The sequence below is a fragment of the Mizuhopecten yessoensis genome, unplaced genomic scaffold, assembly GCF_002113885.1.
Source record: "Mizuhopecten yessoensis strain PY_sf001 unplaced genomic scaffold, ASM211388v2 scaffold2977, whole genome shotgun sequence".
NCBI lineage: Eukaryota > Metazoa > Mollusca > Bivalvia > Pectinida > Pectinidae > Mizuhopecten > Mizuhopecten yessoensis.
The window spans coordinates 640897-666182 of NW_018404814.1; the positions used below are offsets into that span (position 1 = coordinate 640897).

The 25286-nt window shown below is 35.4% G+C and overlaps 1 protein-coding gene across 3 annotated transcripts in view; it reads right to left on the reverse strand.

The window, feature by feature from the left end:
* Positions 1–25286, reverse strand: part of LOC110446748 (serine/threonine-protein kinase 10-like) — a 102794-nt gene that overhangs the window by 42478 nt on the left and 35030 nt on the right. For all 3 annotated transcript variants that reach the window (XM_021492048.1, XM_021492047.1, XM_021492049.1), the window contains exons 10-11: positions 23702–24493; positions 22710–22843 (exon numbers count right to left, since the gene is read on the reverse strand). In XM_021492048.1, coding sequence (XP_021347723.1) covers positions 22710–22843; positions 23702–24493 — 926 coding nt within the window. The remainder of the gene's footprint in view (positions 1–22709; positions 22844–23701; positions 24494–25286) is intronic.

The following is a 25286-nucleotide window of genomic DNA, read 5'->3' on the forward strand; positions in this document are numbered from 1 at the left end:
TGAACAGCGTGCTTTCTATGAAACTTTAGTAGGTATTATCAAAACTGACCTACATTTTCACAACAACCTGAAAATAAACTATAAAATGACATTACATTGAATCAGCTAACACATTAAAAATATATCATTCTGAATATTAAAATAAAATATAAATTGACGAATGTACAAAATATTGATTCATATAACAAATTGCTGTGAACAATTTAAAAGGAATGCACAGTCAGAGAACATGACAAGATGAAAAAGATGGATTAAAATGAATAATTGCAGAAACTGCAAAGCGTCGAAGTATCTGCTACAATAAACATGAATGAGAGACATTTTGGTTAAATTGTTTAAGCTATGTAATGAAATTAGCATTATACTGCTGTTGAATGGGTTTGTGGACAATAAAACTAGTTAGCTGGAACCGAAGGCCGAACTGTTGCCTGAAGTGTATGACATTTCGGCTAGGGGTTAAACAAAACATAAGCTAATCAAAAATGATTATCTTTCAAACTTTTATAAAATAGATAAGTGACAGACATAGAAATATATTTATATGTCCTTGCTATCACTCTTGTTAGGATCTGACAAATCTTCTGTGTTGTCTTTCAAAAACTCTGCCAATCATGACCCTATTGGGTTTTTTCCGGTTTTAATTTTCAGCAACAAATTGATGTTGAATGTAATTTCTGAAATCTCAGCTAATGGTATAATCACAAACAGTAGGAAACTTGCCAATTAAGACGGCACTGTTACCTGCAATGGTCCAAGACTCCTATTATCTGTCAAAAGTTCATCATTCTGGACTGCATGGTCTTGCAAAATTTCAGTTTTTGGAGTAAATAAAAAAGTCAGTTTTTGGAGTAAACAAAAAAGTCAAAGAGGGCCAACTCACTAATGATGCCGAAAATTTACACAAAATTATCTTCCTATTAAGACAGTGGAACGAAGGTTTTGAAAATTATTAGAGTTTTGGAATGGTTTTTAAAAGTTGCATCACAGCAAAAAGACACTATATATTATTAACATCAGTGTGTGTGTAAAAGAGTTCATTTCTTAAATTGTTTTAATTCAACATACCCGTAGCTCCAAAAAAAGAATGGACAATGGCAAGTCTTGGGAGCAAAGGAAGGAAATGCAACTGTGTAAAGAGACCACTCCCTGGAGTGGTCTCTTTATGAAGGTGGTCCCCTAATACAGGTTCAGATGAAAAAGAAATCACTACAATGAGGAACATCATACCGATGGTCTCTTTATGGAGGTGGTCCCCTAATACAGGTTCTGTTCACAAAGAAATCAGGACAATTGAGCACAGATGGTCTCTTTATGCAGGTGGTCCCCAAATACAGGTTCTGTTCACAAAGAAATCAGGACAATTGAGCACAGATGGTCTCTTTATGCAGGTGGTCCCCTAACACAGGTTTTATTCACAAAGAAATCATTACAATTGGGCACAGATGGTCTCTTTATGGAGGTGGCCCCCTAATACAGGTTCTGTTCACAAAGAAATCATTTCAATTGAGCACAGATGGTCTCTTTATGCAGGTGGTCCCCTAATACAGGTTCAGATGAAAAAAAAATCACTACAATGAGGAACATCATACCGATTGTCTCTTTATGGAGGTGGTCCCCTAATACAGGTTCTGTTCACTAAGAAATCATTACAATTGAGCACAGATTGTCTCTTTATGCAGGTGGTCCCCTAATGCAGGTTTTATTCACAAAGAAATCATTACAATTGGGCACAGATGGTCTCTATGGAGGTGGTCCCCTAATACAGGTTTTATTCACAAAGAAATCATTGCAATTGGGCACAGATGGTCTCTTTAAGGTGGTGGTCTCCTAATACAGGTTCTGTTCACAAAGAAATCATTTCAATTGAGCACAGATGGTCTCTTTATGCAGGTGTTCCCCTAATACAGGTTTTATTCACAAAGAAATCATTACAATTGGGCACAGATGGTCTCTTTAAGGAGGTGGTCTCCTAATACAGGTTCTGTTCACAAAGAAATCATTACAATTGGGCACAGGTGGTCTCTTTATGTACAAGTGTAGGTGGTCCCCTAATACAGGTTCAGATGAAACAGAAATCACTACAATGGGGAACATCANACAGGTTCTGTTCACAAAGAAATCATTACAATTGGGCACAGATGGTCTCTTTATGGAGGTGGTCCCCTAATACAGGTTTTGTTCACAAAGAAATCATTACAATTGGGCATAGATGGTCTCTTTATGGAGGTGGTCCCCTAATACAGGTTTTGTTCACAAAGAAATCATTACAATTGGGCATAGATGGTCTCTTTATGGAGGTGGTCCCCTAATACAGGTTTTGTTCACAAAGAAATCATTACAATTGGGCATAGATGGTCTCTTTATGGAGGTGGTCCCCTAATACAGGTTTTGTTCACAAAGAAATCATTACAATTGGGCATAGATGGTCTCTTTATGGAGGTGGTCCCCTAATACAGGTTTTGTTCACAAAGAAATCATTACAATTGGGCATAGATGGTCCCTTAATGGAGGTGGTCACCTAATACAGGTTCTGTCCACAAAGAAATCATTACAATTGGGCATAGATGGTCTCTTTATGGAGGTGGTCACCTAATACGGGTTCTGTTCACAAAGAAATCATTAAAATTGGGCACAGGTGGTCTCTTTATGTACAAGTGTAGGTGGTCCCCTAATACAGGTTCAGATGAAATAGAAATCACTACAATGGGGAACATCACACAGATGGTCGCTTTATGGAGGTGGTTCCCTAATACAGGTTCTGTTCACAAAGAAATCATTACAATTGGGAATATTAGAAGCAGTCTTCTTAACACAATGGTCTCTTTATGGAGGTGGTCTCGTGAACAGGTTTGACTGTAATAACAATTTTGGCACAGTATTCGATATGTTACAAAATATGTGAACTTAATGTAAACTGTCTTCCCAGTCTATTAATTTGCCAAAGACTTTGGGGGCCCCATCCCACATGTGATCTAAACATAACTGTAAACAAAGTCTAGAAATGTGCAGAATAATTATACTTGTGGCGTCAAAAGACATTGATGCTTAGAACAATATAAAAATTTCCACTACAAAGTTTATTGTCAAGGGAATGGACTGTTTATTATGCAGCAGAGCTGACTATTTGCTATACCAAGAGCCTGCCTTTCTACATTGAATTCCATTGTGCCTTACTGATGCCAGTTTCTGATCAATCCTGCGTTTACTGATAATTCATCTAGTCTGGACCCGACCACCTGTCGTGTACAACATTCCTCGTACATGTTATGCACATGCATTTATGCAATACAGGGAGTGGTAGTACAACATCTGTGTGCTCCTCCACATCCCCGTCAATGGACTCCTAAGGGAATGCACAAATTAGTTCTGCCAAACATGTAATATGATAAATTTTACTACACCGGATATCATCAAATGGACTGGTCAGCAACTAATTAACTCATTCACCCCTAAAGACACATTTGAACTCTTTCAATTCAAAGGATGGAATAGTTCATTATGAAGTTTCAGGGGTGAATGAGTTAGAAATATTGACATCTTTGACACTCTAGCTGTGTTGATGTCATGTACCAGGTTCTTGTATAACAGATAGATTTTTCTTTTCATTTCCTCACCACAGAATATATCCATTGGAAACCTAAAGCACAAATTACACTTTACATCAAATACAAGATCTTTGACAGGTTTATACATAGACACAATTGCTATTCTTCACAGTAAATCTACCCAACGAGGTTGTATAAAGCCAACTGGAATGGGATGAACACAAACCAAAACTTTAAAAACATAAAATTACATGAAATTTGTCAAATTGTCATTTAAAATACATTGACTCTAATTTCCTCATGAAGCCACTTCCCTAAAAATTGTGCCCCCACCCCAACCCACACACACACACACCCACCCCTACCCCACCCCTAGGAGCTTGGGTCATCCTTCATTTATTATACAACTCTGAATACATCCACCCCAGGTAGAGTCCATACTAAATTTGGTCAAATGCTTGTTTGCAGCCATTAAGGGTTTATAAATTCAGGAAAAGTTGACAATGAATGGAAGAACACATGTAAACTGCACCAACGGTATAACTCAATCTGACATGGAGTAGGTGGCTTAGTACTGTCTCTGTCACTGGGTCTGAGTTAGCAGAAACAATAGGATAAATACTGATGCAGAAGGTCACAGAAGGTGCCACGCTAAGGTTGTCCGATAGCATCAAGGTTATTGTCTGTTGCATTGTGTATCTAACTCACAACCAACAAGAATGTCTGTATTACAGGTTAAGTGTACGCAGGGGAGATAACCCCTATGGTTGGTAATTGGCTTAAGAATTCCTATTCTGCTGCAGGCAAAATTAGAGAATTCCATTGTGTTTTTTTCACAAATAGAGTAAAATCCCCTAAATTTCTTTTTGTTTATGTAAGTGTAGTGCATTAGGGCCAGGGCGAATTTTGTTGACAAGATATCTCAGTTGGTTATTAACAGTTTAACATTCCGATGTCCATGGTTTAAAACCTGGTCTAGCCATGCAGATTTTTTACACTCAGAACATGTACTGCTGTTAATTATATTTATTTGATATTCATTATCTTTTAATAAAAAACATTTCTACATACTATTAAGCTTGAACAACTTGGAGAACACCCTCCGATCTATATGAAAATTTAGCCTTGGTAAATAGTTTGTAAACTTTACGTTAAGTGTCCTTGGTAAATAGTTTGTAAACTCTACATTAAGTGTCCTTGGTAAATAGTTTGTAATCTTCACGTTAAGTGTCCTTGGTAAATAACTGGTAAACTTTACGTTAAGTGTCCTTGGTAAATAGTTTGTAAACTTTACTTTAAGTGTCCTTGGTAAATAGTTTTTAAACTTTACGTTAAGTGTCCTTGGTAAATAGTTTGTAAACTCTACGTTAAGTGTCCTTGGTAAATAACTGGTAAACTTTACGTTAAGTGTCCTTGGTAAATAGTTTGTAAACTTTACGTTAAGTGTCCTTGGTAAATAGTTTGTAAACTTTACGTTAAGTGTCCTTGGTAAATAGTTTGTAATCTTCACGTTAAGTGTCCTTGGTAAATAACTAGTAAACTTTACGTTAAGTGTCCTTGGTAAATAGTTTGTAAACTCTACATTAAGTGTCCTTGGTAAATAACTAGTAAACTTTACGTTAAGTGTCCTTGGTAAATAACTGGTAAACTTTATGTTAAGTGTCCTTGGTAAATAGTTTGTAAACTTTACGTTAAGTGTCCTTGGTAAATAACTAGTAAACTTTACGTTAAGTGTCCTTGGTAAATAGTTTGTAAACTTTACTTTAAGTGTCCTTGGTAAATAGTTTGTAAACTTTACGTTAAGTGTCTTTGGTAAATAGTTTGTAAACTCTACGTCAAGTGTCCTTGGTAAATAACTAGTAAACTTAACATTAAGTGTTATGTTAATACTTTTCAGGTGGTTTCATGAGGAAAAGTAAAATCGTCATATTTTTCAACACCACTTAAATTATTTTTTCCTGTTCTATGTATCAATGATATTCTATTACTGAATTTTTACATTTTCTGATATGTAGATTACTCCCGTGATTTTTTATATAGATTCTAAATATGAAACCCTACTTGCAACCTTTCCCAATAATGAAATATGTTACGCCGTATTCTTGAGATTATTTAGGCACACAAATGAAATATGCTCAAAAATGTTTGGCTCAGATGATGTAGCTCAGAATAAGTTCACATTTGAGCAACATCATGATTTATGTCATGTCCATGTGGTTATTATGTGGAAGTAAATTGTATGTGGATTTTATTTCCAAGACACCAAACATTGAATGTAAAACTAAAGTGTTTTACAGAATACTTTAAATAGAAAGAAATGTTTGTGTAACATCAGGATTTGATAACATAGAAATTTCAATCAAGATATTAATAATACATTTCACCAAACCAAACCTTTTTCTACAATAAAACAACATACTCAGGAGCCAGTATGCATTCAAGAATGGAGTATATCAATGATCTTAAAAAACAAACATTTTTATGTTTAATCAGAAGATATGTGTCTGAGGTCTACATGGTGTGCTCGGACGCTCCGCAACTTCATGGAATGATAGGGACAGATCTGTCTGAGACGGAAGCTCTCCGAGATGAATTGCGAAACAGTAGCCAACCGCCAGAAATTGATTTGTACTGGAACGCCAAGCAATTCTAGGAGTGGTTCTGTTTCATACCTCTTCAGGTGACAGGCCAAATCAGACTCTCAAAACAAACTGTATTGTCTAGCAAGCTTCATCGTCTGTGGTCAGTGAATTATGTCATCTTGATAGCATTTTGATTTTAATTTCGAAAGCATGAATGAATTACAAGAAAACAGCCAATTTCATTTAACATTGTTTTGTATTACATAATCTTCTATGGAAAGAAAATTCAATTTGCAAGTCATTACGATGAAACAACAATGCATTCTGTATCTATATAGAGAACCTTTGTAAAAGATACTGTATTGCTGTGGTAAACAACGGCCCAGATCCATTTTATTGACAGCAAAGGGACATAACTGTGTCAGCTTCAGATTAAAAATTCTGATTTTGTACAATCTTTTTTAAAGCTGTCCATAAGCAAAGGGCTATAACTCTGTCATTACAAACTCAAGGGACCTCACCACAAATATACTGTACATACACACTGTGAACCTAAACTTACCGGGTTTTTTCTATAGTACCAAACATAGTTTTTTTATCATAGTTTAATGTGCAAATATTCCACCATTTTAGAGATTTACTTTCATAAGAGAGATGAAAATTATGCATGGAAATAATTGTGGACATTCCATCAAAGGTTTTTTTACAGGATTAACCAGAAATTTAAATATGTGATTATGTATGCACATATGAAGTATTTTCCTGTGAACATTTATTTCTTTTCTTTGTTATAAACAAAATACATTTAAAATCGGTAATCCTCAATCGGCTTATGAAAGATGTTGAACGTTTCCGCGTTTAGGCCTAGGGAGGGGCAGGGAGAATGGGAATCAAGAGAAAAACTTTTGCTGTTTTGGCAATCATTTCGACATAAATCGGAAGTTTGCGATTTCTTCAACAAAACATGTACTCGTAGTTATATTTTATTTCTCATTTTCTTGAGGTGACATACCATGCGATGTTGTCTGTGCGTATGTTTCGTGCCCTGTCAGTCTCTGATTGTGACGAATACATTTCTTCTGTAACTCGATCTACGTGTTTTCTCGCGGGTTCAAATTGGTAGGGTAAAATATCAAGCTCACCCCCAACTTCAGGAACATCACTATCGGTATCTGACATGGTGTTTGTTGATAAATTTACGAGGTTTTCAGTAGATATTGAAGTGAGCCAAGGTCAAGTACGCGAGAGGCTAAGGATAGCTTGGGGAAACCCTCGTCCTATTATGACGTCACACGATCACGTGACCAGCGAGCTCATTAACTCCAGCTTGGTGTTCTCCGCGCTACAACATCAGCCCATAAACGAAACAATTATACATTATCGGAATGTTGAATTACATTCCCGTAGAAAAAAAGGTTATTTAAATGAGTTTAAAGATTATTTTGACACATTTTTGACCACTGTTGCACAAATCCTTTAAATTTGTACCGCTTAGGTGATTTTATTCAAAGTTTGACAATGAAATGAGATTTATAGGCTTTACAATACCAACAAGCCCAATATGACTGCAGCGTTTGAATGAAAGGTTGGTATGACACTTCCCTTATATCTGGTTAGTTCAGACGAAAGAACACACCAATGCTGACCTAACATCACAACCTACGCCCGAAAGAACACACCAATGCTGACCTAACATTACAACCTACGCCCGAAAGAACACACCAATGCTGACCTAACATCACAACCTACGAGTAAACTTAACTGCCAGCTGTTCTCACGGATCAGATTTCTCCGTTAACCCTTTCACCACTGTAGACCATAATGGACTCATCCAGATCAATGCATGGTAGAGTCTACTAAAGTTACCTAGGGGTGAAAGGGTTAATAGGACCATTGTAACACGAAATTCTTGGATCCAGTTGCTGTTTTCGCATCGATCGATTCTGTCAAAAGTTGGTCAAATTATAGATCAAAACAGACAAAATAGCAAGCCTGACCTCAATCTCACTGAAGGATCAGCTATAAAACTTTATATTCTTACATTACACGTCAATTACCTAGGATAAATCAGAAATACAATGAAACATCAAAAATTCAACCGAGTGCCATTGATGATTACACATTAAAGGTGACCTTGACCTTTTCTTTGGAGTTCGGGGGTCGCTGAGGAGAGAGAGAGAGAAATGTTCATGTCAAGAGGGCCTAATTGTTCTGCGAGTCAATTAATTGTGTCTATGGAATTTATTTGTCAGTTGTTAGCTACCGGGTTTCAATGATAACCGTAATCTGGGTCTTGGTTTAAGACCCAGAATAGGAATATAAATTAGGATTCACAAAATTAATGAGAGAGATATCCATCATGTTCTCTTAAATGTTTAAAACATAAAAAGTAAGTGAGCTACGACTCCAAGTAATCGTCATCAGATAATGAAATCAATACTTCTAGTTTGTACAGATAAAGTGAAATAGATTATTTTTTCCAGGAAAAATAGTCCTAAACATAAGATATTCATATTCTGAACTGATGTTCAAAACTTTCTGAAAATATTAACAAGAACACAAGTTTCAAGAACACTTGTAACAAAATGACCTTCAAATAATATACTCAAAAATTATTGTAAGAACAGTTTTGCTATTTAAACAGTGTTAAGTCAGGGTTTTTTTCCTCAATTTTAATACATGTGAAACAAAAGTATATATCAAAAACAAAGAACAATCCCTAATGCCTTAAAATAATTTGAGGTCTATCCTTAAATCACCAGAGCTCAATGTCAATGTGCCAATAAAAAGTGTCAAACAACTTGGTGAGCGGAATATAACCTTGGGCAAGTGTTCTTGTTTATTTCTATGTGTCTTGGTTGGATAGATGGTTTACCAAGGTCGAAAAATAATCATGTGACCTTGTCTATCAGTATGACACTGTTTAGACACCTACAATACGTCTTTCATGCATCCAAGACTGAAAATTCATAAATAATGCTTTAAAAAAGCAACTTATCAAAGTAATAACAAAACAAATCAGACTAAATTTATAATGAATGCAGGCCCAAGTTGTCCTTGCTTGCTGATAATGTTTGATATTGTGCAAGAAGCATTTCAGGATGTGACATTTCAAAGTGACAATATCACAGTAAAAAGGTGACGTTTTCAGCAGAAAATCAATCTTTTTATTTTTGTCCAGTAATTATACACATAAACATATCAGGAAACTTTATGTTACACAAGAGAGCTTCTTTTTTCGCAATCTTTTCCCAGAAGAGACCTCCTCGCCACTCCGGGACTAAGATGCCGCATCTCATTGACCCATAAGCTTCCAAATAGATGGCGCAAATTAACTTGAATTGCAAAAACCCAGGCACAACACTTCCATTAAATATTCCTCTTTTTGAATCTCCATTGTAAAGGAGATTGAATATCAGTGTTAGGTAGCATACGTCCTTAAGATACAAAACAAACTTGGCAATTATATGAATGTTTTAAATCCGTATCCATGACAATGACAGAATGATAACTGCAAGCCTTCTTTCTTTGGATTGGTCAATTTTTACCTAACCACAACAAATCCGGACGTATTCGATGTGATTACAGTAATTATATAGCCAGACAGATGGGTTTAGTCCTTTTAGAGGAGGCCTCAGATAGAAAGATAAGGAATTGGTCAGTGATATACCCAACCAATCAATATGTCTCCAACTACAAGCTCCAACTGAACCACCTACATGTAACTTTAACTCATTCACCACTGAATACACATTTGAACTCTTCCAATTCAAAGGTTGGAATAGTTTATTATGAAATTTCAGGGGTAAATGAGCTAACATGAAATATTTTCGTTCAAGAACAGTTATAAAACATTTTGTAATTCAAAAATTCAATTGCAGAATTTATAATGCTCTCTTTTCCCCTTAATTTGAACAAACGAAAAGTTTGGCTGACTTTTCAGCCTAAGACAGTGATGAGCACTTCATCAAAGCCTTAATTTTGTCTCCGTATGACCTTGGCAGTTGTGAGGACGTTAAACGCAAACAAACAGACAATAAAGCATTATTTTTACTGACATACTTAAGGGTGTATGCTACTTCACATCTGAGAAGGATATTTCATGTATAATTCTAGTAACTCTAATTCAAAAAAGTGTTGTTTTTGTTCCAACGTGGGGATGGAATTTTATTTCAGATACACTGTACCTTTCACCTCAAAACCTGTTTTCAAACTTCAAGATAATGACTATCAATGGTAAGATTTTTTAAGGTAATCAAAGGTAATGACTATCCACGGTAAAATTTGTTATGAGAATTCCAACAGTAATATGTATATTGAGATTAAGTATCAATGGTTTGATACGTTCCTGGTTAAAAATTCCCACGCAGGGTGGTTTATCTCTATTGAAATGCTGCAACGTGGCTGCAATTCGATTAGAAAACTTTTCACATTCACACATAATTTACTAAAATCTTCTTTCTATTGGATTAAAAGTACACAAGATACCAAGATGACAATCAACGGAGGAACTCTCTCTCTGGCTTACACCATCTACTGCAGTATTGAATTTACAATCTGAGTGTGATTAAGAACACTCTACCAATTTTTTTTACAATCTTTCCGTACAAGACCAATCTACCATTAACCATCAATTACAGTAATTTGAACACGAAACTTCTTTTTTCCAGCAAGACGCATTTTCTTTTATCGATAGATGTACGTTTAATGCGGTAATAGTACAACTTGGATGAGAAATTGCAATGTAAGCAGGATTAATTCAGAAAAGTTTACGTGGCTGCAGAGGAACTTACTTTTATTGAATTACGATTTATTATTGTGCAAGTGATCCGTGCTCATCCCAACGATCTCAGACAACTTAGATATATATGTGTATCATTGACCATCTAAAATCTCAAAAGGAAATGTTAGGCCTTGTAGATGCATTATCAATAGATTCCTTAAATGCCATAAAGACTGCAGGTCGATATATCATGTCTGACCATCGTTTTGACCAGGAAATGGTCTGCAGACAACGAAAAAAACATCCAGCAAATTAGTCGGGGTCTGGGCAGGACAATTTCTTGCTTGATCATGCTGATGTCCATTTCAAACTCCTAAAGCCTGGAACTGCTTACTTCAGTTTTACAGACATTGAAAAACATGTTTATGTCAAATTCCAGGAGATCAAAGACTATCTGATTACAAATTTTGATCTACACGAGACACCTCCAGTTGCCATAATAAAGACATGTACAGATGAATTTGTTATCATTGGTAAAAGATTTCACAATATGCGAGCTTATACTGAGTGTGTTTCAACACATATACAGAAATCGAAATTCAACATCTTCTATGAAAAGGAATTTAACAACATCTTACAACCTGTGCTACAAAAGTGATTTTTTTTATTCTTGAAGCTAGAAATTTTACCAATTGTTGAACTGCTAAGATATAAAGCTGCGGTGAAATGTGTAGCTAATCTCAAAAAAAAAAAAATAGAAACCTGTTGAAAATGTTATGCCTTTTTGATGACAAGCTCAGAGATGTAATATCAGCACTCAAGAAATTTCGAATTTGAAGATAATTCTATTAAAAACATTTCAGGGAGATAACTTTTACATCACCCAATGAGTTCAATGGTTTCCAATAGAAGGCATGAGTCAAAATATTTTGGATAATTCTGATATATGCTTCCAGTGAAGCTAATAAGTGCTTTTCTGAGAAACAAAATTTAATTTTAGAGATCTCTAAAATCCAGTTAGAAAGAATTAATTTTCATCAATGAATTACGTTAATGTTTGTCTACAAGCTCTTTTACTTGATCTATAGACAACAGATTCATAAAGTCTTCTTAATCGTTCTAACAGCTATTGTGTAACATCGAGATCAGTTCAAAAGGGGTTGACATTAGCATCGCTGATATGCATTGTTCTTTTGAGATTCTACTGCCATAACAATGTTAATCCCTACTATACTGTCGTAAACACTTAATGTAGCTGTCAAATAGCGCCATCATTCTTGCTACAGCGAACCTATTAAGTAGAGGGTTTCTGTACCTATATCATTCTTAATGAAATTCGTGACCAGGAAATATGTCAACATTCTCTTTCATAAAGACAACTGACATTTCCGGACAGGAACATTTGCCTTGACCGAAATTAAATTCCCAACTGACCACTACATCACATCAGCTGATGATGACCATACTAGCTCTAAATAGATTGACCACCGCTCTAATGCACACTGTTGGAGATCAATGACCGCCGCTGCTACTGGTCATTGATGGTCTGAACAGGAAATTATGGTCATGATATAGACAGGGACAATATAGTGGTCAAGGAACTGGACAGGCATTGGCTAAAGTCAGTGATGGAATGGATTAAATAGGTGTCTTCAGCATCAACACTGGACATTCATCACTAGAAACTCAGCTGATGGAATTTCATTCAAATATTTTTTTCCAATCAGGACACTAACCAGATTGAGGACTCATTACATTTAAGAGCAAGCAAAAGAAGGGATTTCCCAAACTTGGCAAGAAAAAGTTATATATATACACAATGGAATACATGAGATAAAAATTATCAAAGCAAGAAAAGAGTTATATATATATAAAGACGTACCACAAGTCTTTTATGTTATTCCACTCTCCCCATGTCTTATATGTTAATATGTTAACTTCGTACAATATTAAGATGTTATAGATAACAGGGCTTTTTTTTTCATTATTTTGGGAATGTAGCCTGTCTGGCTTAGAAATATGTTGCAGCAGTAAATCAAACCAAATTGAGTTTTTTGGAGTTACACCATTGAATTGATTTTTCTTTGGTAAGATTTAAGACATCCAATTTTTTAAGTTATTTCATTAAAGCTGTTGCTGTTGAATACCAACTGAGAATTTAAAAAAAAAACAACATTTTTTTCTTTCTTTCTAGATTAGGAAATTTTGAAGATCACTAATTTTCAAATGAGGTTACGTTTAACGAAACCTGTGGAAATTAATGATAATTGCCATTAACAGAAAATTCCATAGAGATCAGTCCTAATAAGAATAAAGAGAAACTATTTGATGTTTGAAAACTTGCGAATTTTTTTTTAGATCAGCATTATACTGGGGTAGGATTAATGCGACACTCTGCCACCAACACGAAAACTAATTATCTATGAAAATCTTTATGAATTAGGTACTATTTAAATGAAATAAGTGCAATATTGACCCCCCTGACTCCAAACACCATCCTCACCGTCCCCCACCAGTGCTGACGATGTAATCTAATTACGCCTGATTGTAATGATACACCAAACAGCAATGAAGAAGCCATTTTGGAAGCTGTGATTACCTCGACGGTGTTTTGTGATTATATTACACGACCTGTTAACCCCGCAATGGCCCTTTAATCGTTAGTCACCGTATTTGATGCTGATGATACAGCAGGCCAGGACTACCGAAGCCAACCCATTCATCTTTCTCGGAAAGACTGCAGACTTGGACTGGCTCGGGATTGGCTCAGTATATCAGATTAAAACCAATCGAATACCATAAAGCGTAGGTTCACTGTACGACTATGCAGATATCTCCCCATAGAAGGCTATTGGCTGTGGTCCCAGTCACCCCTGTATCAGAATTTAAGGCCTTGTGTATTTCATATGCTACCATTTTCATTGAAAGTGTTGAGCTCCCATGAATTGTTCTGTGCGCAATAAAACAGGACTCTGAAAACTGACGAAGATTTCATTTCATAACATTTTTATGATCCATTGTTATGAAAATTGAATTTATTGCATTTTTACCAGTGGAATATATATAGGATCATTTATATATGAGTTTTCATTTCATATGAGATTTTATGAAACGAGTGTTAGGAGATTTTATTTTTGCGAGCCTTGGCGAGCAAAAATTAAAACTTCGATATGAGTTTCATAAAAGATTACATGAAATGAAAACAAATTAAAGATACTTTTTATCACATAACTCAGAAAACTTACATTTTGACAAGTTTTAAAGCCAAAATGTAGAGGGCTTAATCAAACGGAGACAGCCATTTTGTTGCGTCATTCACAATTTATGACTTCACGTCATTGTCCATATTTTGATGTCACAATCGATTTCTGACTGGCACAGCCAATGAAAAACGCTCCAGGGTATATTACACTAGTGACATATGTAAAAATATTTCACGGCGAATTCACTGGATAACAGGCCGATTATGTGATAAAAGGTTTTACAGTGAAAATGTAGTTGATATTTTTCTCTTGTGGCAAATAACACCTTCTTTCTTATTTTCACAGTAAACCAAACACACACATCAGAGAAGATTGTATGAGCGTGAAAAATACCAAACATGGCTATTGTCTATGTTTAGGTCCTAGTCGCCTTGTTTTCTCCTTGTGATGTTACAACACATCACTCCCTGTTGGGATCTCCCTGTTGGGATCTCTTTTGGCAGGAGATGGATAATCTGTTTACAGAAATCCAACGTCTTTCCGAAGATAAATGCGATAAACAGAGTATTCATGGTTTCTTAAAGAATAACAGAGGTATTTAACATGTGTGGGTTGAGATGACATTTCGTAATTTTTACTTGTGCAATGCGCTTGTAACAAATTCTCAAAATATTCACCCCACTCGTTAAAATATGACTTATTTACCAAGAGTATCGTTTATGTACATTTTTGTATGAGCAATTAGTGTTTATTATCTAAGTGACTTTTGGGAAAACTTCCAATATACTTTGTACATTTTACCCAAATTCAATATTTACATTACTGTAAGAAATTAGCACTTTAACAAAGTGTTGGTTAAAAGTGTTTCATTTGGATATGTGAAAATGATGAAAAATTCACCTAGCAATATAATATTGATTTAGTTCCTATATATGTATACCAATGATAAATTAGCAAGTTTACAAAAGTGTATTTCTTGTCCGCAAATTGCCGTTAAGACATTGATAAAAAATATCTAATTTCATGATTGCACTCCAGAATTTTTACTGGGAGTTGAATTTCAACGATAGGCCAATTTCGTTAAGAAATCAATCTCCATGCAGACAAAGAAGTCGAAAGAGATCTTGATTCATTGCGGCCAGCAGCGTGAATCACTTGATGAGACTTTCAGAAGGGCGCGATACTGATGGCGGGGTCGCTCATTCCCAGCGTCAGGGTCAGAGTTTAGAAGCGTGGCAATGTTCCACACTGCCATAAATGTGCAAGAGGTGTCTTTTGTAAACTTCAGCATTTGCCTGGAAGTGCCGGCATGTGATTTAATCGTGTTAGACAAGGGTACCGAAAAAATCAATATCTGTACCTCTAGTCAGTGGTGGACCCTCAGACGCGAGGGATTCTGTAAATAAACACTTCAATCTTTTACAGTCGGAGTGTAATTGGACTCTGTCTCCAAGTGATGTCATTCTGATTGTGCCAAATAAATCATAACGATGAGTAACTTCATTCCCCCCCCCCCCCTCCTCCTCCCAGTTTCCAACCCCAGATTCCCCTCCCCATTTCTCTGACCTCCCCTGTCTGTATTTTCCCTAACTGAAGCTTCACCAGGACTTCTAACACTCAACCAATCTATTTAAATCTCAAGGAAGTAGATTTCATCCTCTAATCCAAGTTGACAACAACTATTTATATATATCCAATATACTCAAAGGCTAAGACTATTTTTTCTAGAACCACCTGCAATAATAATTGATCATTTGAATTTAAAATTGAATCATACCTTGATACAATATTGGTCATTTTGTTTGCCATGCACCCTGCTTTCATAGACTTTTTAGGACAAAATTCCAACACATCCTTGAAATTTTAGAGATCAGGAAAAAAAGAGGTCCAGGTTTATTTAATTATAGGATACTGTTAGATAGCACAAATTAAAACCAATTACAACAGATATACAATTTTTTTTATAGTAAATTTATATTGACAGAAGACTTTAAAACAGTCCTTAATGTATTAATAAAATTTTGAAACAGCCTGTACGAAACTTGTAAGCGGATTAAACTATCACTGCGTCATAATCACTCTGCCACCTCAATATTCTGGTGTTATAAATACGTACATTCATAAATCTGGCAACACCAGGGGAATAGTATAAAAGACAGGACTAGGAGACATGTTCCGAAGAAATGTTTAAGATGAAAAACAAAAGACGCCGGATTGAGTACAAATCTGTAGCATTCCCACCACTAACACTGGTAATAGACACACAATCAGTGACTCCACTTTGGTGACATACTCGGACAGTGGGTTTGGCAGTTTACTGTTCAAAGGTTTCTATTTCATAAAAATTTCTGAATCATTCACATCCAAATAATTATCTCTCAAAGTAGACATGATCTCCATAATTGATACTTCAGGAGTAGACAGTTTCCATGGAAACGGAGCAAGACGAAAGCTTAACCCAACCCAACCATTAATTTAACATTTGTGAATCCAAAAATAGTATTTTTATTCAAAACAAATTTTTACCGTATCACACCATGAAATACTATGTTTCCATAACAACAGACTTGGTGTAAAATACTTTAAGAAATACCCCAACATTTTTTACGACAATGATATTCCTTAGGGAAATTCGAGTATGGTTTCTGTACTCTATGCCTGTTAACTATAAGTGAGATTTCTTGGATTGGCATCACTACATTATAGACACGATATAAAAAGCATGGCAACTGCAACATGTCTTTTATAGTCAAACTTCCATGACAATAATATCACCGTGGTAACAGAATTATGACAGAACCCACTCTATATAGGGGGAGACCTAAGTATTGACGTTCTGGCAGTTGTCAGCAGAAAGGTGTCGAAGCAAACCCTGGAGATTTGCTCGGCGGAACTGATGCTGACGGAGTGGTGCAGTATACGGATGACTCATCTGTTTGTTCATCAATATCGGCCATTTCTACCACAGTCGGCGAAGGTCACCTACCAGCCGACTGTAAATCACGTAACATTTCAAAACATTCATCCCACACGCACTCAAGTTTGTCTCCAAGTCTGGGAAACCATCCAAAATCACATTACAGGGAGTTTTTACTTGCGCGTAATAGTGCACAGTCAGCAAGAAAAAACAAACGCTCACCCTAATAGCATTAAAGTCTTGATGCATTCTGTATCAACTGTTTTTATCTCCCTCATCATTACTCTGAATACATCAGATAATTCTAGATCACAATTCTCTACAGAATTACCAGTTGAGTACATCTTGACACAATGAATTTGGTTCATACTCCCAAGATGCATCTACTTTTAAAATATTCACGTCTTTCAATTTTTCCGTCGTTAATGACAAATGCATAATAATCTCTACATTACAATTTGCTGGAGGTATTCTTTGACCTCTTTTCTCTAGTTATACAAACCCTGTTCTTGATTAAGGCTTATCACTTACAGAAATAGCGGTTGAATACCTTACGAACTGTTTGTAGATGTAAAATGAAAATTATAAGGGAAGGAAACCAATGATGGCAAACACCACCAGAACCGTCTATCTTACCTACTCTTCATTTGATACTGCATTTAAACTATGGGTGTACAGAATCTGGAAATCTGGGACAAACAAATCTCTGCAATTTATAAATCAAACATATAATTGACTTCTGATTTTTTTTTTATTTCATTCCAACAGTAAAGGAAACAGTCATCTTGCAAATTAAATGAATCTGCGCAAAGGGTTCTTACCAAACTTTAATTCAACTTAATTTTTTACTGCTTTTTCATTCACTGATTGTCAAAAACAATATTTACAACTGATTTTGATATTTACAATAAATATTTAATAGCTTTTCATAGAAATAATGACAAAAATATTAATGGGCCAAAATTTTATGTTCCTTTTTTTTACTATAAACATCCAGCATAATAATTTCAAATACATACTCGACCGTTGATTTTAAGCAACGTCAGTCTTTTAGCAATGTATTGCTATTGTGCCACCAGCAGTTATAGAGTTGCAATGTTATACGTTGTCCTCAGTTTTTCTTTCAAAGGGGTATATATTTACATTTACGCTGCAACCCACTATATGAGCATTACAAGCAGAAATGCATTTCATTTGAGTATGATGGCAAAAACTCTCGTGATGTAGCATGTGGTGTACTTATGACGTCATAGATTGACCTTGTTCAATGAGAGTTTTGTTGCTTCGCTTCGGATAACATGGATATTATGCCCCTGCGTTAGCTCAAATGACTACGGTGTATTATTGGCGCCAATTTGATTGAAATAGGGCTGTTCCGCCAATGTCGTTAAAAGGACGACGCATATACAAAATGCAGTGAATAAATTATTTATTTAAAAAACAAATAAATTACGCAATTATTTTCAGAAAAAATGTATATATATATATAGATTGAACGGCATTTTTTAAATTTTCATGCCGGTATGAATGCAAATCGTTACATTCATATTAAACATGAAGGCCGCTTCATGCAATATGTATGTAACCGATTTGGGTTCATATCAGCATGAACATTTTTGAAAACTTTGTTCAATCCCTATATGAAAACGAAACTTTGACCATTGAGATTTGAGTAATGTATCAACTCACTGCTCTGGGCTATTAGCAATTCTGGAAAATTAGAATAACAGCAGAATCTTCCAAGCGTCTCATAAAATAACCATCACAGATTATTTTGATCATGTAAATTGGCAAACAATATTGAAAAAATTCCAGAAAATGAATAGGAGGTGATTATAAGGGACTGACATGTACATTGTATTAGGTAGAATCCAGTATTTGGTAGGAAAAGGAAAATTTTACCAAAAAGATTTGAGCATTTCGTATGACATGAAAAAAGGAAATTAATCATATCCTTTATGATACAGATATTGATAGGCCATATTTTGATTTTCTAATAATCAACTGCTTTTTGACGTTTCGTAGGATTAAACATAAAACATTTGACGGCCAAGCACCAAAGGAGTGTGTCAGAACACGTACACAATCTACATGGACACGAAGCCTGATATAGTCTGGACATCAATAGTTCCCTGTCCCACTATCCAATCAGTGTTTTAGAGATCAGATTGTTTCTATTCTGTTCAAAACTGACCCTGTAATCCAGTTGTTTCCAAATAAAGCCACTTCTGCTGGGAACAAAGGATTATCTTCACTCCACTGCATAGACCAAGAAATTAATAAACATTGAAAACAAACAATCTAAATCGTTTACTTCTTTCTGATAAGGAAATTATTACACTTTCTTTATCAAAAAGTCTTAAATCTATATTTGCATTGAACATTCAAAACTGCCTCTGACAGAATTTCGGTAAAATTCCATTGCCAATTTTCTGGCATTCAACTGACATTAAAATTCAATTGTTAAATCATTTCAATGAAAGTCTTTCNCATCACCCTAGGCCTTTCGGTTATTTAGAAGAAGTCGTTTAAAGTAAAATATTGACGCCGGACGCCGGACGGACGGACGGACGGACGACGGACGGACGACGGACGCCGCACCACGGCATAAGCTCACTTGGCACTTCGTGCCAGGTGAGCTAAAAATGGCAGAATGATAAAATAAAAGAAGGAAAAGTGGATTCTTCTGGACAAAAATGTACGTGTCTAAAAAAATATCTTGCATGCTTAAACCAATCCATTCACCGTCGCATTGTCTACGAGAGATCAATCCCTAGCGACTGTTTATACAGAGAACAATGTGTCTGATAGGAAAATGTCTCCACTCTAAATTGGTTTGCCTCTCCTCCTTGACAAGACATATACAATTCCCCAGTAAAAGGCTTGCTGTTTTATCATGCTTAGCTTCCAAGACTCCAAATTGGAACCCTAGCTGATGTAAGTGTTCCTGAAAGTCGTTAAGAAGGTAAAGAACCAGCTATACGCAAGTGTCAACTTGAAATCAAACAAAACGTGGCAACTGTGATTACAAAATAGGTATACAGAGTATGAAGTGCATATGAACTACAACGACTCCATAACTAGTTTCAATATTCAAATTTGACAATTTTTTAACAATTTAAAACAGGATTTATTCAGACTCTTTTCTAAAACCAGAGCCCCTCAAAAAAATATGTTATTTTTTTTATTATTGCATCATTGACTAATTATACAGTAGAGCAATATAATGCAGTCATACAAAAATATATTTTAACAGCTGCGGTTAGCCACACTGGGCAATGTGTTTAAAATTTTAAAATATATTGCAGAAGCAATTTTGGTATTACATCTGTTATATTCTTTCTGAAAGTTTTCAACAACAAAAAATGCTATGAATACAATTTTCAGAATATTTTCTCTCAGAAAAATGAGACGTTTGCATGTTTTAATTGAGTGTCCTAACGGAAAAAAACAATTGTTTTAAAATACGAATGACCAGGAAATACCATATATCAGATCAGTATTAGGGGCCATGTTGATTTTGTCTGTGTTTCATGTTCAACACTGTCCAGCTCCCGCAGCCAAATGAAGCATAAGTGTAAGTGCCCAGCACTTTTAGCAAGAACCAGCCAGCTATACAATATGTATCCACGATTGTAATATTGCAGTCGTTTTTCCATTGTTTGCCATATGTTAGGTATTTCATTTCCCATATACCTATAGGTGATTTTAGGTACTAATCACTCAACGTCGACACCTGCTGTTAAGCAACATCTTGTTATCATAAAACGGTTTTGCAATGAAACATGGTACATATAAAGCAACTATTAAGAAGAAAGAAAGGGGGATCTCGCAAGATTATCAGCAGAGTCAGCGTTCACTGTTTTACGATTTAATTCTTTCTGACATTGAGTTTGTCTACCGCATAGAGAATGCAGACAGTGGAAATCTTCCCATCAAGTCTACTATGTGTCTGGAAGTTTCGTCTCCACGGTCATCAAACAACAATGCTGGATGTCTCCGTCTGTTTTATGGCAAATCCAAATTTTGGAAAATTTATGTTTTTTTATCAAAGGGAAACAACTCCCATAATGTATGTATTTTCCAACCAAACAATTCAGGTCACTTCCTTTCTCTAGTATGTACGATATACAAGGACTGATTTTACCTGTAGTTCCATTCACTAAAAGCTGAATATTGATAGTTTTTACCTTCACAGGACAGCAAAGACAGGTCAACTGTGATGACATTCTCCAATCAATCAATGTTGGATTTGACAGATTTCACTGTATTTCCTGCCTGCTTTAAAATGTCATCCGAGCCACTTTTGCTTATCACAATTCAAATGGTTGGACTGTCAAGAGTTGTTCGTTTATGAAATAAGGTCAGACCTAGTAATCTTATGCTGCTTTCAGGTGAGTCTGGACAAAGCCTTTCAAGGCCTGCATAAACATTTGCAGGTCCGCCATTTATACTCGAATATACCCGAATAAGCCACAGGACTCACTATAGAGCAGTCTGAAACTGTTGTTTTTCCAGTTTCTTAAAGCATGTAAAAGACATCTCTAAATCTGTAGCTATATAAGAGGATGACAGTTTTCCACCAAATTATTGTGCATAAATTCACAGAGTTTACTCTTATGCTGGACAGGTGTATCCACACATTTTTCAGTATAAGATATCCTTATCACATCCTCAGGTCGAGAGGAGGTGATTTCCCAGGCGTAACAATTGAATGATGTCATGTCAATAATACATTGATGTAACACATAATAATACATCAACATTAAATATATATCAGGGCCGACCAAGTAACGGAGACAGAACCATTCTCCCACTAATGGCGGGTAAGATGATGGATCTCAACCCTTGGGTTAGAGATTCTTAAGTCGCCAAACACTCTGCAAATCAAGTGTTAAATAAGAATCTTTCCTCTTGGATAGTGATTACCTAATGTCACCCTTAAAGAGATGCACGATTCTATGTGTATGCATGTCAAAATAACGAAATCCATGTCTTGTCTGTATTATTCAATAACTAATCTGACGAGAAATTCAAAATCCAGTAACGACAAACTGATTAAATTAATACGTAATGAANTTTTATTCTGGAGGGGGTATGTGTGGTTGATGGTCCATACATTCCCTTTTACAGAAAACAACACTTGGAGATGCTAATACACAATTTGAAACATTAAAAAATATGTATGTCGTATATTTCATCTTTACCAGTAAAGACAGAAGAATTAGCATTAAAAAGTTTTTTTCTGTAAGTCAGGATAACTTGAACCAACTTGACCTACCAATGTGTATGTCACAAGGTAGATAATTCTTATGACAATGTGATTGCTTTAAATCTGAAATATCAATCTTGATTAAAACCAGATCTTTAATTCTACTTCGATACTGTATGTTCTAATCAAAGAAAGACCAGATTCTGGTTCAAAGAAAGACTTTGACTGGAACGTAGAATATTAGAATGGAATTATAGATCTAGTTTAAATCAAAGACTTTGAATGGAAAGTAGTGTATCGGAGTGAAATTAAAGATCTGGTTTAAGTCAAAGACTTTGAATGGAAAGTAGTGTATCGGAGTGGAATTAAAGATCTGGTTTAAATCAAAGACTTTGACTGGAAAGTAGAGCATCGGAGTGGTATTGATGATCTGGTTTTAATCAGATTGCCGAAATATTCACTGTACTGTAACTACAACATGCCATAATAAATTTTTGATGAGTCATGCAATAAATATGTTGCCGTACCTGCAGTTGAACTCTTCTCGTCTCTTGTTTAGCTCCCCGGTGTCAATGACCGTCTGAGTGGTACTGACCACCTCCACGCCGTCTCGCATGTACTTTCTAGTCTTCGTTAGTGTTCTATAGTGACTTTTAGCGTCCTGAAAAAACAAAAAGGTAAATATAAACTTGAACAATAAACCTTGATATAGCTTGGGTCACAACTACAGAAGGCAAAGATCAATTTTCGACTTTTGAGAAATTATATTTCTGCAAACTTTGTGTGAAAATAAAATCAGGTCCCCTCAATCATAACAATGAATAATGATATATATAGTTTGTATAGCGTGGGTCACAACTTTAACAGGCAAAGACCTATTTTCGATTTTTGAGGAATATATATTTCTGCAAAGTTCGTGTGAAAAATTACATCAGGTGTCCTCAATCATATCGATGAATAATTATAATAAAGAGAAATCAACCACCAACAGAAATATAAAATCTGTAGACTGATCAGGAAAATGTTTTTTGTAATGTTTCGTATAAAGTACATGTACGCCAGAGAGAGTTCAATTTTACGATTTCAAGGAATAACCAGTCTACTCTGGATGACAAGAATTCATCTAGCTCTTAAAAATATATATCCATTTTGCAATCGTACTAAAATTATTCAACCCAATTTCAGCTTTGATCCGTATAGGGTGCAGTACAGTCTTAGCAAATTTAGGGTAGAGCTTCACTCTCACAGCAAACTCATATTAATTCTTGTCTTGATTACTATATATCACTAAATCTGAACTGATTAAATAAACATGTTGAAAATTGGCAATCATTTAATTAAATGATATAATTTTCAAAAAGTTTTATGCGGAAAAGCAATTAACACGAAAATGGGTTTTTTTAAAGTTAATTTTTTAATAATTATTGAAAAACACATGGACTAACGCTTATAACTAATAACTGTTCCTTTTACTGCAATATGATCATATTGGATTTGGCCTTTAAAGCTAAGAACTTACCCCTCTTGTTCGTATATGTGACTTAGGAGGTCGGGTTGTAGTGGTCCTATGAACATCCTCATTGCTATCCACTGTGGTTACGCTACCCGCGTCTGAACGTGCGTCATCATCAACCTGTGCTATATTACGGTTCTTGGAATCTTTGACATTTTTGGTTTCAAATGTATCTAGATCTGTCTGTGGGATCACAGCACTTGTTTCCATTTCTTTATTCCCACTTTCGCTTACAGGCACGGCAAAACCGTTACCGACCACCATTCCTGCCGACGGAACTGGCTGGCCATTAATTGTGATTGAGGCATCGTCTTTATTGCTATCTAAATTTGTCTGAACTGCACTGTCGTCGTCACCTAGAGTGACCCTCACCTCTTGAATTTCTATTTCTACTTTCTCTTTACTAGTATTTTGTGTTGTTGAAGATGCATTTCCTGCAACTTTTCTAATTTCTACATTGTTGGCTTTGCCGGTAGATATGTCAATGATCATTTTGTGCCCAGGTGATTTTTTCTTTTCTGGTTCTTTTTCCTCCTCGTCTTGTAAAGCGTCATCAATATCAGTTATTTCATAACTCGTTTCTGCATCTTCTTGTTGGTCATTTTGAGATTCTTGGTCTTTTTTCTCCGCCTCCTGATGAGCTTCCTGGATGACGTCATTGAAAGTATCCAGAACGACGCTAGGCACTGATGGTTGAGTGTCGACAGAGCGAATCACTTCATCGATGAGACCTTCTAACATGTCATTGACTGTTGGGGTAATGTCTGGCTTGACATCATCTTTTACAGGACTGACGGTCTAGAAAAAAAAGTGAAAACTTGTCAAGATTTATCACTTTTTAAAAGAAATATATTTCACAAACAACTTAATTTCCATTCAGAAAATTCTACAACATAAGTCACTTGACATAGAGCTAGAGAAATACACCACTAGTATTTTGATAACAGTGTGAAAAAGTCTAGCCTGACTGTTTGCTATATGCGATGTTGTTGGTTTATACCAAGTTAGACTACTAAATAAACTATATTATAGGGCATGCTATTCACAGCAAAATGTTAGCAAAACAACTGACCTAGATTTCTATGACTTCCTCAAAAATGAATGCATTTCTTCACTATGTATACTTAGAACCACAAACACTTTGCAAATATGCATTAACCCAGAACATGCAACATGAAAAAATCAAAACTGTATTTAGTGTCTCTTCCAAATCTATAATTGTTCTATAATAAGCATGCAGACATCTATTACTAATTGTTTTGTATAAGGTTTCACAATCTCTCAACAGGCCAGGTCATATGAAGATGGGATATATCTACCTCCTAAGTAAATGTCAATCATTACTAATAAATCTACAATTCTACAATATTAAGTAGACATCAACCGTTCACTAATACAGCTATAACTTAAGACATCAACGTTTCATTAATACAGCTATAACTAAAGACATCTACCTTTCATTAATACAGCTATAACTAAAGACATCAACCATTCATTAATACAGCTATAACTAAAGACATCAACCTTTCATTAATACAGCTATAACTAAAGACATCAACCTTTCATTAATACAGCTATAACTAAAGACATC